The following is an 18,861-nucleotide window of genomic DNA, read 5'->3' on the forward strand; positions in this document are numbered from 1 at the left end:
TGCACAAATTTGACACATCACAGGTTCGCCATCATGTTAGCCCTGAAATTCCTGAAAATCTGTCTGTTTTACAGAAATAGCAGATAAATCTCACACCTGCCCAGGACTAGAGATATATTGAAACCCTCATGAGAGTGCTACAAGGCCCAGCAGTAGCACTTGCTGTCTAATGACAGATATTTTAGCAGGCACTGCTGAACCTGAGCACTCCCACCCCACTTGGAGAGGAGCAAGGCAGGGCTTTGCACTTACAGGGTCTTCAGCCCTGTGAGGCCCCTGAACATCCGTCCATGCACAGATTCAAGCTGGTTCTCTGTCAGGATCAGCTCCTGCACTCCTGAAGCTCCATCAAAGGTGCCTTCTCGGATCTCCTTGATCTTATTGTTGCTTAGATTTCTAGGACACAACCAGTCACAATAAGAAAGTTAGTAGTATTTTATTCCAAACATACATCACACACTGGAGGAAGAGAGGAAGAATTTGTTCCTTTTAGTGGTTATCTGGAGAGGCATTCATTCAGCAAGGAGAGCATCCAGAAGTTCAAAGGTATTCCTACTGCTCTTACAAATAGCTCCCTTGTACTCATCAAAACCACAATTATATCAGATGTGTCAAGATAAATTAATGCAAGTATCAGAGTTTAACACCTTGTAATTCTTTCTTATCTATGTCTCAGGATACAATAAGTGGAAGTTTCTAACACCTGATTCATGTCCATGAAGTTATGGACCATGCTTGGGACTGGGTGCTCCTCTGGCAAGAGTCAGTTACTGCTACAGCCACTGAGCTGGTGTCACACATTGAAATATGGACCACCTTTATCTACTGCACCATGTATCTGACACAAACTTTAGTGTGTGCACTTATGAACTCCCAGGCACTTAAATAAAAACCCACCACTCAAAAGGAAATGAGTGTCTCTTAATTGTCAATTCACAGCCACTGCAATACACAGCATTATTTTATAAATATTTACTCTGCCTATACAGTCTCAAGATGTTTGCTTATAGATCAATATTAGAAAACTTTGATCGACAAAGTCAAATGAAGTTCTCCTGAAATGCAAAATTTATCTCTTGAATATTTCATATTTGTGAAAACCCCAGTGAACAGACAATTTCTGAATGATAAAAGTGCCATCAGGGATGCATAAAAAAATGGCATTTAATTATTTAAAACATTTATATAGAAGGCCTTAAGCACATTAAAACTTTGAGCCTGAGTCCTTCAAGTATCTCCCATGATGTCCTGTATAGATTATGATGAATAATTCTATTTGTTGGGGTTTATGACAGGAAACACTGTTCTTTGTTTTACTATCTACAACGAAAAGGAGAAAGTACAAGATACGTTCTTGCTTCCAAGAAGATGCTGAATTCCAACACCATTACTCATACAGAATAGCACATTATTCCAGAAATGATCCCAGTACAGACACAGCATGAGTAATAGTCTCAAAATCCAATTCCAGGTGATATAAAACAAATGACAAGGTATCAGATTAACACCTGGGCTACTCTGCTCAGAAGAGCTGGCAATCTTACTGGGATAAAAGTTGACAGACGACATGGAAAGAGGATAGCTTGGCCTCAGATAGAAATAATGTGGGTGTTGCTCTTTTCAGAAGTCATCACTTAATAAAATAAAATAAAAAAAAAAGCCTTGGAAATATGTTTCATGTGGGAAACTGGAGTACACTGGTTTATGTCTGCTGAACAACTGTCAGAGAGTGGGCCCTACAGCATGTGGCCCATCACCTCTTGTGCTTTCTTGTGATCAGAAAGAATAGGAGCACGCCAGCAATCAGCCAAAAATAACATAAAAACATATAGAAATACTTACACACAGATTTCTCTTTCCAGAAGTTTAGTGCTTTGTGCAAACGCTCACATGAAGAGTTTATGTTCAGTGTCGAAGCAAGTCAAGGGAGGATATTCTGACATATGCATTTAATTTTGGGGCTCAGCTATTTCTCTAGTGGAAATGTTTATAGCTCAGCATCTCTTTTGAATGCTGGCATAAAGAAATGCTCCCAAAGATCCCCGTCCTGGTAAAGATCATGCCACCATGCATATTTGCACAAAAATGAATGAATAAATAAGTAAATGTTTGTGGTGGGAAGGGAGGGTGAGTTACTGTAATAGACAAAGACTTTGCAGATTGCAAACCGACCTATACTTGTACTTACAAAGTTTTAAAAGTTACTTTTTACCATATAAAAGATATTTAGGTACATGTATTAAAGCATGTGGGCAATTTTAATGGTCTATTAGATCCTGAAGGCAAAAAAGAGCAAATATTGGAGACACAGGCTGGCCATGATCTGCAAAGGAATTGGCACCTTTATACAGCGCAAACATCTGAATTTTAATTGCTGCCAAAGGACTTCAGCAGATAGGTGACTTCGCTCATTTGAGTTAGCAATGCCTGATCTTTTCAGCAACACAAAATTACCCATAAATATGCCAGCAGTCTCAGAAGAAGCCAATTATAAATACCTTTCCTATGCAAAAGATTTGGAAATCCAAGATTAAATGCTATGGTGAAATCAAAGTTGCAAGGCAGAGAAAAGACAGGCTCTGCAATAACAAATAGGTAAAGATGGCACTGCCCTGCAATCCTGCTTGGAGTATTGTCAAAGCAGATGTTCTGCCAGCCTGGATTTTGTTATTTGTCTTCCTGAATCAGAGTTTCCCATTCCCAGAATGCAACAAAAAAAAAGGTAGATGACAACATTCGGTCACCAAAAAAAAAAAAAAAGTCTGAACAGCTAGAATAATGAACATGAGAAATTACATACTTTTCAGTCTAGAGCCACCAGGAAAAATAATCAGCTGGTATAAAGCTTAAAAAATGAAAGCACTGAAACCTTTTGCCTGGTCTGCATCTCAGAGACCCCTATCTCCATCCTTCCCAGCCCTAAAAGAATCTTTTATACGTGATCATCACACTCGACAAGGAATTGTTTTATCAGAAAAACCTACTGACAGTTTATAGCAAACTCCCACTACAGAAAAGCCCCATCCTCTTGCAACACTGAGTTTCTACAAGGAATTCTTCTCAAAATACTGGAAGACAGTGAAAAAGAAGCTGAGTTTTGAGATTCCTATGTTCTCTGTCACCCAAATGGGAGCCAGCCTGACCTCAGCCTGGTAACTCACAAAGGCTTATTCCATAAGGACTTCCTGATTTACCCTGGTGATAACATTTAATCCTATTTCCAGACTTTTATTTTGGGCAAGAGGTCAAAATAAATTTTCAGAAAGCCTGGGTCTGCTTTATGTGGGGCTGTGAATAGGAAATGAAGAGATCCAGAAGCTATCAAGGTGACATTGTTCACACAGCTCACGTTTCAGTCGCATTTTATTTACATTATGGCTGAATTTTATAATAATATTATTTCTGTTGATCTCATTACTTCAACACAGAACAATATGGATTCTATTCAGAATTAACAGGAGCATTCACCCTGCTCTACCTGCTGGGTCAATGTCAGCATTCCAGCTCCCCACTGCTGTGCTCCTGACACACCTTCCCATCCAGAAAACCACAGATCCCAGACCAGCCACAAGGGATCTGCTTGGTCTCACCTCCAACCTTGCAGTTTTATCATAAAAAGCCTCTTCTGAGTGGGGTTTCCCTAGAATATTTCTGTCTGCTGGAGATGTGTTTGGAATTGCTAAGTACATGTAAGGAGGAAAAGCCCAGTGCTGCTGCATTCCTCTGGAGGATGCTGAGAGGGTTTTACAACCTTACCAACAGTCTGGCTGGGTTTTACAGTGTGAGCTGTTTTCAGGAGCTGGATGACACTGAAAATCTTAAACACTACAGACAGACAGTGAATTGCACCCAGTGACACTCCTACACTCATCCAGCAGAGCAGACTGATGGCCTTGCTGTAAAAAACATGATGAGCCCAAATGCCATGAAGCACAACACAGTCTGCAGCAGGATTCCCAGAAAATAAAGCCTGTTTCTGTATAACAAGCGACAGATGACTGCAACCTCATTTGCCACAGCAAAATTCATGCTTAGGGGAAAGAACAACAGGTAACAGCTGTTTCCAAAGACACAAACTACTTCTGCCTCCCCAAGAAACTTGATATCCTGGTTTTGAAACTGACTTCTAGTCTGCAAACTTTATCATTATTCAATTCTATTTCACGTGTAAAATGGTCAAATCCTGGTCAGACTCTCCATACCATTCAATGCAGCAGAAATACTTACAGCCAAGTTAAACCTCCAAAGGCAATTACATGCTAGAGTTGGGTTGGCAGTACCAGCTATTGGCAAGACAGCCTAACACTTCTTATAACAAAGACCATAATATATGTTCACTTTGCAACTTTGGCAAGAATGAACTGTTAGATGACCCCTTCAGATTTTGAGGTAAATATTTTTTATTACTCTTGTTCTCAAGAGAAGAGGTCAGTCTCTCCCCAGCAGTGCGTGAAGTATGGCAGTTCACCTTTCTATTTTGAATGTGAGCCCATTGCTGATTTTTTTCCCTGCAGAAACAGGGATCTCAGCGGGAATGGCCACTGATTTCCTGTAGGAACAGGGGAGTGGGCAAGCTCTAGAGATGGCATCTGGGGGCTGCAGCCTCTCCCTGTGGTCAGTACCCCATTCCAGCAAGCAAGGGCATCTCTGTGCTCCCTCTGAGTCAGACACCCAGGGGCTTTTGGACACTGAACCTGTCATGGCCAGGAGATCCCTCCAGGCTCCCTCTGCCATGGGAGTCCCCAAACACTTGAAGGTTTTTTGTCTGATTGAGGTAGTGCCAGGGAGTGGTGGGGTTCCTAGTGTTTGCTTCATGCTGAATTTGGTAGTTGCTGCAAGAAAAGAACTGCTCCCTTCCACAAAAGTCAAAACTTCACCTCTGTGAATGGGGATGTCTCCCCTCTCCCTACCTGACACGAGACCTTGATGTGTTGAGTGGGAACATCTCCCACTGGAAACATAATCCCCTGTGAAAGGCAGAAGCTTGCAGCTCCCAGGGCTGGAGGGCAGCAGGTCCTGGAGCCTTTCTATCTCCTGGCAATAGGATACCCCCAAAAATCCAAGTCCTGGAGCTGCTCCCACTCTTAAAGAGCTCAGAAATGCATCCTTGTACTTCCCCTGCACTTCAAGCAGATTCAAAGTGCTCTTTGATGACCACTGCAAAATATCTGCACACAGTCCTTGGAGCCTGAAGTCCCTGAAGACTTCAGCCTTCAGATTTCCCTTTACACTTGCAAGATCAGGTGAGGCAATATGGAAACAACACAATGAAAGCAAAACAGAGCTGCCTGGAGAACCCAGTAAATTACTTCTGGGCTGGATTAGACCTGTCTAGAAGAATCCACACCAATCTTTTTATTCTACTATAAAACGCATTAAACATAAAATGATTAAAATTAATGTTATGAAAATAGCATTATGTATATGGGATTTGCCAACTAATTATTGAAGTTAATTATTTTTTTAAAGGCACATGCAGACATGTTAACCTTTTTAAAACCAGCAGGGTAATCTTAGCAAGTTCATTCCTAAGTAAAACGTGGCATCACATTGCATTATGTATCTCTGACCTTTAAATTTCTATATCAAGAATTTTGTTTTGCATTAAAATGTATTAAATCCTAGGCTGACACATCATACAATAAGGCTCAGCTTAGGAGGACTATTGACAGACAAATTGCAGCACAACAGCTAATTACGTATTAGAGGTGGGGTTGGTACTGCCAACTATTGCAAAGGTGGTCTGACACTTCCCTTTTTTTCCCCATGTTTGTCTCTCTCTGGAATTCTGCTGGAGCTTTACCAGCCACAGTGGAACTATTGTACTCTGAAATGAAGTTTCTTTGCAAAGTTCCTTGGCATGAATCTGTCACTAGTCCTAAACTGAAGTGAAGGACAACCAGAGGACAAGCATTCAAATATGCTTCAGATATCCATATTCCAGATATTCAGATTCATTTCAGAAAAAAAGAGAGTGTTACAGGGAAAAAATAAAGAAAAAAAATATTATTTAGTCTTAATGGCCTGCCACTGCAAAGCTCTGAGCTGCTTTCTTAAGCCTAGGAAGCAATTCAATTTCCAGACAGCTTCCTCCACCTGCTGTTTGCCTTTAACACTTAAGCAGACAAGGAATATATGATGAGACAGAATCAATACTGTCAATCAAATAATAGTTAGGTTTCTTGTCCCATACACACACTAAAAAAAAGGGGATTTGATCAATATTCTTCCTCTCTGATTTAATAGCAGCAGTGAGCCCCAATGCAGACCACGTGCTGACATTCCTGCCAAACAGAGCTGCTGCTTTAGGACCATGAGCAGCAGCAATTCCATCCTTGGCATTCCCCCACATTTCTGTTCTTGCATGGTGGAGAGGGGTCTTTCATTAGCAGAAGGATTTGGCCTGGTAAAGGCCAAATAGCAGCTTGGAAGGAAAGGGATTTTTGTTTGCTTGTTTCTTCCTGGTAACCCCTTCCTCTCACAAAATGAAAGAAACAGGAAAAGAAGTCTAATCTGGCTTTTTAAGGATTAGGCTACTGAGTAAAGTTGTGGTTGAAGTGTTGGTCTGCTCATATGAAAAAACACCTTTTTCAGAAAATCCCTTTAAGTAAAATGGAGAAACTTCTTTAGAGCCCCAGGTAGAACAAAAGAAATGAGCTCAGCTACAAAGATTTCCTAAAGAGCCTCTGCTTGGAGGCTGCCACTAAAACCCAGCAAGAGACACTTTGTAGGGTGCAGCTTCTTTTGCCATGAGTTTGACCTGCTTCTGCACACCTCAGCTCTCAGCAGCTACCAAGGACAGATAAAAGATTCTTCTGTTTCACAGGAAACAAGTTCTTAAAAAAAACTCTCACAAGGGTTTCATGCTGGATTTATGCCCAAACTGCAGCCCCTGTCGAGGCATCCCTCCCTCTGTGTGATTGATGGGGACAGGAAGGACAGCACTGTACTTCTCTACAGTAAGTTTTAAATACAACAAATTATTCCAATTTTCTAAACATAAATCCTGAAGGTTTGATGAGGACAGATGCTTTCCAGTTTGTGGATACACTTATATAGCATGCATTTTTCATTCCTGTTTACTATCTACTTATACAGGGAACAGAGCACTTATCAATGTCAACAACGTTTTCTGAGTGCACTGTAGCTACAAATTATTGATCATTCATAAAACATGAGGCAAATGCTTGTGATTAGTTCCCCAAGTCTGCTGGTCTGTACTTACACAAATACAACCCCACCCCAGACCTGCAGAGCTGCATCTGAAACTCGTGCAGAAATAAAGAGTCCCACTACAGTTGCCTCCAAAGCCCCCGAGATCTCACATGGATTGAAATGGCCAGGAAGCTCCAGATGGCAGAAACCATGTGAAACGAATGCAGAAAAAATAGTCTGGTTTGGTTGGGTTCCCTAAATTAGGTCGATTCAGACAATAAAACCTCACTAAAAGCAAACATTTAAATGAGACATTAGCAGTGGGTCCATGGGGTTAAACACTTCACATAACTTCAGAAGGATCCACTTTGAAGACTATCAGGAGGTATCAAACATTTTGTCCTCTTTCCAAAACACTGCTCTTATTAAAGATATACAATGCACTGTGCCAGCATTGTCAACAGAATTATATAGCTGTATTTGAATGACTGATCTATAAGTTTGCTATTTATTTTCTTCTCTAAACCAATAATGATCACCAGAAACTGCCATCATCTGTATCTTGCAATATTATATTCCTTTGACTGTTTGAAACAACCACACCACAGCTGGAGACACACAATACATTCGAGAGACAAAACCAGAATGCTAAATGTCATATTCATCACTAACAATAAGCATACATCAGAATAAACTCTGGGACACAACTCCTGTCAGTCTCTATGAGTGAAAGACTAAGAAACGTAGCCTTAAACCCCCACTGAACTGTCAGCCTAAGGATCTTCATCTGTCAGTGTGGTTTAACTGTGCCTGTCCATCCAACAGGGAGCTCATTCAGTTTTGGTAAACTCACATTAAAAAAGTAATTTCTACTACTGCAGTACTAAACTATAAAAAACTCATCCCTTCCTCCTTCCTTACAATCCAAGGCTGCATGTATTCTAACAAGCAAGTGACTCAGACTTACATTTTCCTGAGGTTGGGCAATTTCTTGAAGAGTCCAATAGCTTCCAAAACAGAAATATCATTGTCATTCAGACGCCTGAGAGGAACAAACAAAGAGATATTTAATGCTTCACAGATGCCTATAGATATACCCCTGTGACATTCAGGGCTGCCACACAGAGAACCATGACCTTTGTCATGCAGGGCACTCTTCGCCATCTCCCTCGGACTCCTGCAGGTGAAAGAGTTTAGCTTTGAAGGAAAAGGGACAGAGGGGACTCATCTATAGTAAAAGCTCAGGGTGCCTTAAAGAGTGTAATGCCAAAGGACAGAGTCCCTTCATCTCCCAGTGCATGGCATAAGGAATTACTGACCTAATCTGTTACACACAAAGCTCGTGTGCGTGACTGCATCTCTGTCGTGCATTCTGCTACATGAGACACGCAATTGGAGATGGGGTCCATGTAACCAGAAGGTTTCAGGTCCTTTCCTATAAAAATCTACTGATCTTCAACATCAGTGTGAAGGCCACTGTCTTGGCAGGCTTAGGATGCAAAATTCTTTCTCTGATTTCACATAGCTCCATTTTGCTATGTAGAGTCTTTGCTGCATTTCTGGATGTCTTTCATATTTTTTCTTAACTTCAGATCAATAATTTTATGAGGTTTTAAATAGAGTAAATACAATAAACACAGTACTAACTCAAAAAAAAAGAAAATTCTGTTTGAAGGGGATACTAATGCAAGAAAAGAACTGGAATCTTCAGTTGCTAAGCAATAAAAATGCTTTCTCATACTCAAATTTCTTGAAGTTACATTAGTTTTAGTGAGAGCCATTTCACCCAAGTAGCAGGCAATGCTGAGATGGAACGAGCTCCTGACCATAGATAAAACCATTTCTTAAATAAAAATGACCAGGTGCAAAGACAGAGGGCTTCAGGGTAGACTGGAAAGGAAGGACACAGCTTGGGCCTGGCCAGTATTTGAGGACACATGGCTGCTGCATGGGGCCATGGCTCCTTTCTCATCCCCACAGCTGGCATGAAAGCTAAGGAAATTAGAGTTGTGGTGCAACTCTGAAATAAAATTAACTTTCCCATTTTCACACAGGGATAAAAGTAGGAGGTGCCTTTAATTGTCTGAGTCCCTTTTACAGCCTTTAAAAATTAGGAAAGTCAACATGTCCAGCTGAGCAGGCCAGGGAGAGCCCCACTTACAGATCAGTGGTGTACTCAGGAAGGTGAGTGGGCAGTCGGGTGAGTTTCTGGTTGGAGCAGTCTACGACTGTCCCCTCGCAGCGACACTTCTCGGGACAGACAAGGTCCAGGAAACACTTCCCGGTGAATTTACTTCTGTAATCCTCTGACCCTGCAAGAAAAGGAAAATATATTCCAGCAAACAGTTGTTGATAACTGCAGCAACCAGAGATATGGAATCCATCCTCGGCATTGCCTCCTGTCAGCTCCCAGCTCCTGCACAGTTTTAATACTTGCCAAGGACTGGTGTTCAGCAATTTTTAAAATTACTCCCAAGACTTGCCTCTGGTTTTTCACTCTCCCCTTAACAGACTAATTCCTTGTCTAACAAGCCTACCTGTTAAGGCATTTTCCAGCAAAGTCACTTTTTTCCCATTTGGAATTTAGTCCAGCAACAAGGAAAAGGCATCTCATGAAAGAATTCAAATGACAAAAGACTTTAAAAGATATCATTAAAAAGTCCCAGATGTTCAGACCTCAGCTATTAAAGCTGTTTTTAGAGCAATCTTTTATTAGACAACCTTGTCAACTTTCCAACAATTAGATATCTTTATTAACTATGTTAAACAAACAGCAAAGGAAAGTAATAGCAGTTTAAATCATTTTCATTTTAATTAAGGAACGGGTAGACCGTACTTAGTGAGAAGCACTCCCTGATGTCCCATTACACCATGACTGCCAGACCTCTTCGACTGGGTTTTTGACCCATTCTAATGAAATGCTTTTCCAGTTAGGCTCAGTGAACTAATCTGTCCTTTTCAGGTTTGGTTTTTCTCGTTTAATAGCAGCAGGTTGGAAACTTGATCTCAGTGCTTCAAGGAACCAGGAGGATTAATAAATGTGTATGTAAGCAAAGTGTTGCCAAACCCCCACCACGCAATTGCTGCCCACTCACTTCGTATTTCATAATGGAAGCACCAGAACCGTCCCAGCAACCCCATGCAAGGCCCAGGGATTGTAATTACCAAGAAGCATTTTTCAAGTTTTCCAAAGTTTTAAAAGTCAATTACAAGGCTTTCTCAGAGAGAGGAGCTGAACAAATGTATTAAGAACCCCAAAACGTCAGCAAAAACTTAAACCAAAACTGAAATTTGTTTATAGAGACTTGATGGCATTCATCACCTGCTTCCCCTTCCCAGACTGTTAAATACACCACTGCCCATTTTATGACCACATACTATTTTCTGAAAGGAAAAAGAAGTTGCCTAAATGCACTATTATTTTAATTTATGTTACATGTTATCTCCACAGGGTGATGCAGTGAAAACAAGCAATGCTACAGGCAATCTTACACTTTGATCCTGCAGACATGCTTTGGTTTAGTTTTGTAACTCCAAGCTGGATTATGAGAACCCTGACATACAGATTTGTACCTTGCCACTTCAGTGGTGCTAAATACTTTGCTGGTTTTCGTGCTTATTATAAATTACACATCTAAAGTGCAACTTCACTGACAGCACAGCACTTAAAGTATTAGGACCATTGGGCATTTTAAAGCATTGCAAAAGCACAGTCTAAGCTTTTTCCCACACCACCATCATTTAAACTCTTATCCTTTTAAAAAATCCAACACTTGATTTCCAGTCCTAGACATTCCAAGCTTGGTAGTCAGAATGCTTGGTTGTTTATGATTCCTTGGAAACAATACCAAAGACAAACAGTTATCAGGACCAGAGTTTATTAAAGCTGGTACAATTACAGCACACATTGAATAACCCACCAACAATCAGTGATCAGAAAGTGTCTTGGAAATGCCCAGCTTAACCCTTGGAGAAGCACTTCTAATTTTCCTAGTAAAAAGCTTTTGTTGAAAAAAAAAATCACAAACAACATGAAGTTACATAGGGTAAGCATTTATTAAGTAAAATTTTTAGTCTACTGATGGATACAAGATTCATCTTCCTATGGGAAAAAAAGGATAGGAAAGTAAGGGGAATTATTTGTGAAGGAGAAGAGCAGTGTATAACATTGGAGGGTGAAAACTGGTTTTTGGTTTTCTCTTAAGCTTTCTGGCTGAGCAAATAAAGAATTTTAGCACATTTTGACTTGGCCCCCACTGAGGCACACAACCTTCCACATTGCATCAGCTATAAGAAATTGATGCTTCCTGGGCATCTGTCCATGGCCACCACCATTGCAACAGGGGAAAGCCTGTCAGCTCAGCAGGAGAGGAAGGCAGCAAACATCACCTTCTTATTGTTTGTTCCTTCTCTCTCTCTCCTTTCCTTCTTTTTTGTTTTGTTGGGGTTTTTTGGGGGTGTTTTTTTTGGGTTGTTTTTGTTTTTTTTTCTTTTTAAGTGAGTTTAAATAAGAGTTACCCAGGTAATCACTGAGTCAAAGGTAACCAACAGCCTGTATATGCTCAGCAAGTACTCAGTCATCTCTTAGCCTGTGAGACAGCAGGGATCACCTGCCAAAGACTAGATAGAATTTACTATTTGACCCGAGCCTTGAGATCACTTGGGCAGGTGGCTGCTCTATTAAGATATTCCCATCTGGGATAGCACTGTGAAATTCAGCCATCTGCTTGCAGAACTGTTTAAGCACATACATCCATTTCTCCTGACTGCCGGGCTCTGAGAGAACACAACAGGACTCAGGAAGCACAGCTCACCACCACATGCATGGAATACTTCTTGCACACCATAAAATCATCTGTAGAAAGCCACGGAGAAGAGATGCAGGACAGAACATGACCCGGGAGTTTCTAGAAATTCCCCAAATTAGGAAGGATTAAGTTTGCTGTAAAACAAGTAGCCAAGGCAACAGTAAGGCCTGTGTGTGACTGAGGGCAGCTGTGGTTATTTGATTTGCTAGTCACTCTGACAACATTTTTATTTTACAACCAATGTGACACCACTATCAGGTACCAGGGCACTGTGATTTCTTATCATCACAAAACAAACACAACGTGGCATTTTTCAAAACAGCAGCACTGAGATAAAGAAACATCACATTTCCAAGTGCTCAAGCATTCTATGTGCCTTTCTGATATCAGGCAACAGAGAGAAATACCTTTTTGTTCTATTCTTAAGCATTGTTTAGAAAAACTGATTTCACTTTTTAAAACTTAGCTTTGCTCAAAGGGCTTAAAAGGAGTTCTGGATGATCTGTTTTGCTACAAATCAGGCTGTTTCAACAGGGCTTGAAAACTGAGCTGATACATTCATTCTAGAAAATGATCCAGCTGCCTCAAATTTGGCACCAAAAATATGACCATTGAGATCAGTTGGTCTAAAACGTGAACGAAAACCCCAGGAATCTCAAAAGTTCTTCATACAACCACGAGATCACAATTCTCACTGGGAAAAAATTAAAGAGGGAAGTACATTTTTTGTCATAATTTCACATTGCTAGTATTAATTTTTATCAGTAACTACAGATAAAATCTAAGAATCCCGATGTCCTTCTATTGATGGCTCCACAACAGATATGTGACAAATTGCAAGACAAGGCAATATTTCAGTAGAAGAAAACTTCTGCATGGGTCTCTCAAAGTCCTTTATGAATAGGTGTTGTTATCTTTGCGTAGGGGGGAGTTAGGCAGTAGTATTTTAAGGATCTTATCTAAGCTGCCAAAGCTAAAATGGCCCATTTGGATTTGCTGACTCAGCTTTGCCCTATGGAATTATTGGATAGCAGTGTTTTCATACAGACCATGTTACCCATGTCATTTCAAGAGATAAAAGACAATGCTTTGCAGACTCTTCTGAAGTTTTGTTTTTTCATTGTATTTGTTCACAATGCAATGCCAGCACATTAAGGTTGCTCAGAGCAGGTCCAAAGTTACACTGAGTGGCAGGTGTCTTGTTGCAGAAATGGCATCCAAAGTGTACCTCAAGTAGAAGGATTCACTGGACAGCTCAAACAGACAGATGCAGCTTACATTATTCATAAAGTAAGAAGACAAAAATGATTTTTCATCTCAGTAGGTATGGCCGGAATCACCCTTGAATATTATCAACAAACAGGACGCCTGACTCCCTCATTGTGAGAGCAATTAAACAGATTAATTACTTAGAAATGGTTATTCTGCATGCAAGCCCTGTGGAAAGTCTGTGCAAACACCACTGTGGCTCCCTGGCAGTGCCCGGGAGCCTGGTTAGCAACACTTCACCTGTTCCACCGTTCCCGTGCGGAAAGGGCAATCTCTCACCTTCTGATGCTTCTGACCCAGCAGAAGTATCCAGGCATGCCATGCGGCAGGGAGTATGCAGCCTTCCATGGTGCTTGACAGAACCATGTTCCATTTGTATTGTTCTACCACATGGTTAGATCAAGCACAAAGGAAAACCCCATGGACAGCCAGAGTCAGAGTTAGGCAGCGCCAAAGAGAGAGGAGCGTTGAGAGGAAGCAGCATGGAGAAGCACAAGCTGAAGGTTCACGGAGAGCTGCTCTCCACTCCACCCATGCAAAAAGGTGCTGGATACAAGAGGTCATCCTTTATGCTACTGCAGGAACACCCTGGAGCACAATTGGGGTTAGTGAACACGAACAGAGCCCGGGCGAGTTCAGAGACAGAGCTGACACGATAGAAAACACCACCAAAGGACTGCTCACAGCTCCTTCCAGGGAGCATCTGCAGCTCCCATCACACAGTGAATGCCCAATCTACACTGCTTTTTATTACTTACTCTCTCCTGGCGTCTCCTTTCAGTAAAAATGCCATTTAGGTTTGCTCCATTCATTTAAATGCAACCTTAGAAATACTGCAGCCCATATTAATAACAGCAGATTTTGAGCTGATGGCCAAGCTGTGGCCTTAAATGCTCCCTGAGTGCCCTTTCATGCTGGTGGCACTTACACTGAAAATTTGTAATTACCACTGCTTTTCTTTTCTCTTTTTTTTTGGTTTCATCTCCACTTTCCAGCAAGGTAGCACACACATGCTACTACAGACATAGACAGCATTTTGTTATTCTGTTTCTGAGCATATTTGCTGGGTTTTGTACATCATTCGCTGATGGAAGCCAAGCATTCTCTCTTTCTGACATCCTGGATTATTTCAAACAGATTTTTTCTTGTAAGTCATTCCTGCAACTCTGACATATAAAGCAGGGCATTCAGCTCAGGCTTCAGTGCTCCCACAGAAATAAAGCTCTCACTGACTCCAGTTTCTGCAGAGCTGTGCCACTGGGCAATGATTTTGAAAGTCACATCTCAAACGTTCCTGCAGGATTCCCAAATGAGAGAGGAAGTGGCTGTCCTCTGCAAATGCTCAATGTTTTGCTGGACTTCAGTGAAGGTCAGTGCTTGTGCTTTTAAATACACATCACTTGCCTTAGTAAGGGGTTTGCAGTGCCCAAAGAACAAAGTCAGCATCAGGCAGATTATTCATTACCTACATGGAGAACAACACAAGTACTTGAGCAGAGATGACAGATAATAGAGCAAGGGTCTGTGCCTCACCACTTTGCTATGACCCAGCACTGTTATGCAGAAAAGTCAGCTCTTAGGTACTTGGGAACTCCAGGAAACAAGTACAGTGTTAACTCAGCCACCCCACACTGTGGGTTTGGTTCAGCAGTGGAAGTAAGGCAGTTTGATTTTGTCTATCTCTGTAGTCTAAGAAATAAACCAAAGCAGTCTTTTAGGGCAACCTAACACAATAAACCTTAAATATTCACAAGCTGCCAAACTAGCCAGAGTCTGAATTGATAAAAACATTAGATTATTAATTTTCTTTTGTGACTCATGCAAGGTGACACAAAACCATATTAATTTTCTCACCTGATTAATGCAAAGTATGCATAACCCTGGAATCCACACCTCATTTACTTAGAAATCATAACTAGCATTCCTGCCAATGATTTTGTATAGCCCCACTGAAGAAGGATGTAGAGTCCTATATCCTTATTCCTACACTGTCTTAATAAAGCAGCAGTTCTGGCCTAGGCTCTCCAAACAAATTAATCCACAGTACTCTGTTAAACAATGACAAGTAACAGTTCACATCTTCCAAAGACACTTATATTATATACTGGTTTGCAGTATTAAGTGGGATATCTGTAATAAACTCAGAAATTTCAGTGTCAATGAACTCCTTCAGTCCTACTAGAAACAAATGCAGTCTGAGCTCTGCAAACGCCTTCCTGAGAAACCCCATGAGAATATTTTGAACAAGTCTCTATTCCTTTGCTGCACTAATTAAACACCACTTACAATAACTGCCTAAACTAATCATCAGCTGCAATGAACAGAGGTACCAGCACACAAAGAAGTCTGTCAAAATCCTAATTTACGTCCCTAGAATACAGGAGAGCCGAAATACCAGGAAAGCACACTATTTTATAAATTACATTGAAAAGAATTCCATAAGCCTTTGGATGTACACAAGATCATCCTGCACAAATTTTTGCAAACAGGAAGTTGAAGAATGAAATACCATATCTCCAGCTATTTTCCAGCTTCCATGAAAACCCCTCCCTATAGATACTTTATAGCCAAGCAGCATTGTATGGTTTGCTCTTAGTGTTAGCTCACTTCTTGTAATCCACATTCTGTTAATCAGTCACTGAACCTGCAGTTTGTTAAGAATTTGTATACAGGACCCTATGTTTAACTGTCCCATCAGGCTGCAACACCTCAGGAGACTGCTGCAGTCTCAGAATAGTCAGATGAAAAATTTATTGTCCAACTGCAGCACCAACATCCCTGCACTGGTTTCAGCTGACGAGCTCTCTTCATGCCAGCACCTCCCCAGTTATTTTCTGTGTCCCACTCAAGTGACCACTGTGCACACAGAAAGTGCTACCTTAGCATCTCTGGTAAGCTCAGCTTAACCTCAACACATGGAATGGCAAGGTGAGAGGAGAGAGCAAACTTTGTCCCACCTTAATTGTCAAGGCTAAAAGAGCAATCAATCCCTCAGCTTTCTGACACAGGTAATTAACGGGACAATTCAGATCTCAAGGGAGGAATCTCCACAGCCCTGTACTCTGCCTACATGGGAATCCAGGGTAACTGTGTTATTTGGATGCCTGAGTGATATGGATGCAGCTGTGACTCAACATCCATCCTCCCTCTTTCCTATAATTGCAAGTAATGATGCTGGTGGGTAACAAAGCTGTTCAGGTATTTTGCTTTTTTGAAGACTACTTCAACTCAAAACTAAAATGAGGCACAGCCTAAAATAAACTCTCTAACTGAAACACGTCAATTTACTTTCTTATTAAGAACCACAGTCTCTGCCAAACAGACCCACCTGTTTTATGTTAAGCTTATGCTTCCTTGAGTGGAATGATTTCCATTCTTTCCCCTCACTGCAGAGCCAGAACCCTTCACCATCGTGTTCTTCACAGACTGGTGAAGGCTTAGAGTAACTGACACAATTTTTACATAAAGATCTGAACTGCTATCAAAGATGTGCAGAAAAGGGAAAGCTATAATCAGTATCCAGTACAGCCAAATTAATTTAACAACAGGAACATTTCCACAGTGCAAGGAAATTCAGCTCCATTACTATTAGTCATAGCAGTTGTATTGTGTTCTCTAATGACTTCAGCTTCAGGAAGAATTCATGCAAACGAAAGCCCAAATAGACTCAGTTTCAGTGTACCATGAAAAATGCATATTCATAATTACAAATTCAGTGCAGGATTTAATCTGCAGGTGATTTATTGGTGTTAAACAACCTTCCATTCACATGAGAATAATTCTTACGCACCACAAACATATCCTCAGTTTTGGTACATTCAGAGGGTTTGTGAAAGTAGCTTTGCTGAGTCTTTGCGTCCTTCAGGGGGAAAAAAGGGGGCACAACAAGCAAAATTTAACTGAAAAAAATCAAAACATACAAAAAACCCCCAAACTAAACCAAACCACAGACAGAAATCTGAATGCAGTTTCTCACATCATAAGCAGTGTTTCCTATCCCTTTCCCTCATGCCAGGGCAAAAGCCGTGGTGAGAAAAGTGCTGGAACTTGGCCTCAGATGAGATTTCCCACTAACACAAGAAAGTCTGGAGCACTCAGGACAAACCCACAGGCTGTCAGGGCTTGGTGCCTGCTCAGGCAGAGGCTGCTGGAGCCTCACACACCAAGGGCAGGATCATCACATCTCCAACACGTGTCCCTGTAGCACAGCAACAAGGCAGACAGGAGCAGGTGGGTACCTGTGCTTTCCATCAAACAGAAAGTGCTAAGGGCAGGAGCATGTCTACATGGTCTGTAAATGACTATTTGCTTATTAAAAATGAAAGGAATTTGCAAAGTTGTCATCAGAGTGATTGGCAAATTATGGGAACAACTGAAGAGTGTTTCAATCAGATAAATTATGTAAGATCAGGGTTAAATTCACCTACCTTTCATGACTTTTAAACACTGCTCGAGGAATAGCAATGCATTGCAGCTTTCAGTTTGAGAGCTCAAAAATCTTAAATAGTTTTTACACATCACTAGGAGCAGAGAAGGGGATAACCCAAGGAGTCCAAAGGACACAAAATGTGTGAACTGCCACAGGGAGGGGACAAAAAGTCCTGATGCGCAGCCTGTGCTCTCCTGACTCCATCCTCAGCAGTTCCATGCTTCTAAAGGTGCAAAAATGCAGGGTAGAGAGAAGGAAATTTCAGGTGATTATAAGAAACAGCAACTCTGTTCCAAAGCAGACAGGTAACCTGAGGAAGGTGAGTGTGTATGAAGACAGAGACCGGAAAAGACACATAAAGAATTAGGAGAAAAGCTGCAATTAGTAAGAAGAGATTTTATCAAATGCCTTAAAAATTATGAGTGAACAAAAATCATCTACATTACCATCTAATAATTGGGGATAACATGAGAGAAATGACACTAGCCCTAAATAGGCCAGGTTTGGACCCAAATGTACCACAAAGGCTTTGCTTTTGGTTGGGTTAACAAGAAGTAGTGTCCAAAAAGGAGAGAATAATGCTGGCAGATGGTTCATTTTCCTACTCCTGTTCTCCCCTGTCCATTTGATTGTACAGCACTGTCTGGAACTGAAGCAACTAATTAAAGGCAGTTAGACACAATGTATGCAGGAGCAAGCACAAAGACAGGTTTACCTCATACTATTTCAAATAGCAATCCTCTTTATAAAAGTATTATTTCTAAGAATTAGAAGATAAAAAGCTTTTCTGATGTGATGTTTGTAGAAACACATTGCTTTGATCATTATCAGAGATAGTTTGTGTCAGTACAGCAGGTGGAACTTCCATTGCTTTTGAAATGCACAATATACTGAAAAATGCAAACATATCACAGGGAGAAATAGATATACAGCTGAATGCAAGGGCAATTCTTTCCAAAAGCTATTTCATACACAGTGTCACACAGCAATCAAGGAACCTGCCAAGTCTTGAAGTGACAATAAGCTACCACAGAGACAACACAATCTGCTCATAGATTCATTTCCCTTACTCCTAAAGCCCAGTGCTGCCTTAGAAAACAAAACTGCTCTGTAGTAAACTTAATCAAATGCTTCTGGGCAGGATATTTGTGTTGATCTTTTTTCCCCTTATTCGTACTAAGAATGGGAGCCTCCAGTGAC

The 18,861-nt window shown here is 41.0% G+C and overlaps 1 protein-coding gene across 4 annotated transcripts in view; it reads right to left on the minus strand.

Annotated features, from left to right (window-relative positions):
- SLIT3 (slit guidance ligand 3) overlaps positions 1-18,861 on the minus strand; it is a 521,085-nt gene that overhangs the window by 100,731 nt on the left and 401,493 nt on the right. For all 4 annotated transcript variants that reach the window (XM_069029271.1, XM_069029274.1, XM_069029272.1 and 1 more), the window contains exons 16-18: positions 9,317-9,467; positions 8,123-8,197; positions 253-396 (exon numbers count right to left, since the gene is read on the minus strand). In XM_069029271.1, the coding sequence (XP_068885372.1) occupies positions 253-396; positions 8,123-8,197; positions 9,317-9,467 (370 nt within the window). The remainder of the gene's footprint in view (positions 1-252; positions 397-8,122; positions 8,198-9,316; positions 9,468-18,861) is intronic.

Source organism: Aphelocoma coerulescens, chromosome 13 (assembly GCF_041296385.1).
Source record: "Aphelocoma coerulescens isolate FSJ_1873_10779 chromosome 13, UR_Acoe_1.0, whole genome shotgun sequence".
Classification (NCBI taxonomy): Eukaryota; Metazoa; Chordata; class Aves; order Passeriformes; family Corvidae; genus Aphelocoma; species Aphelocoma coerulescens.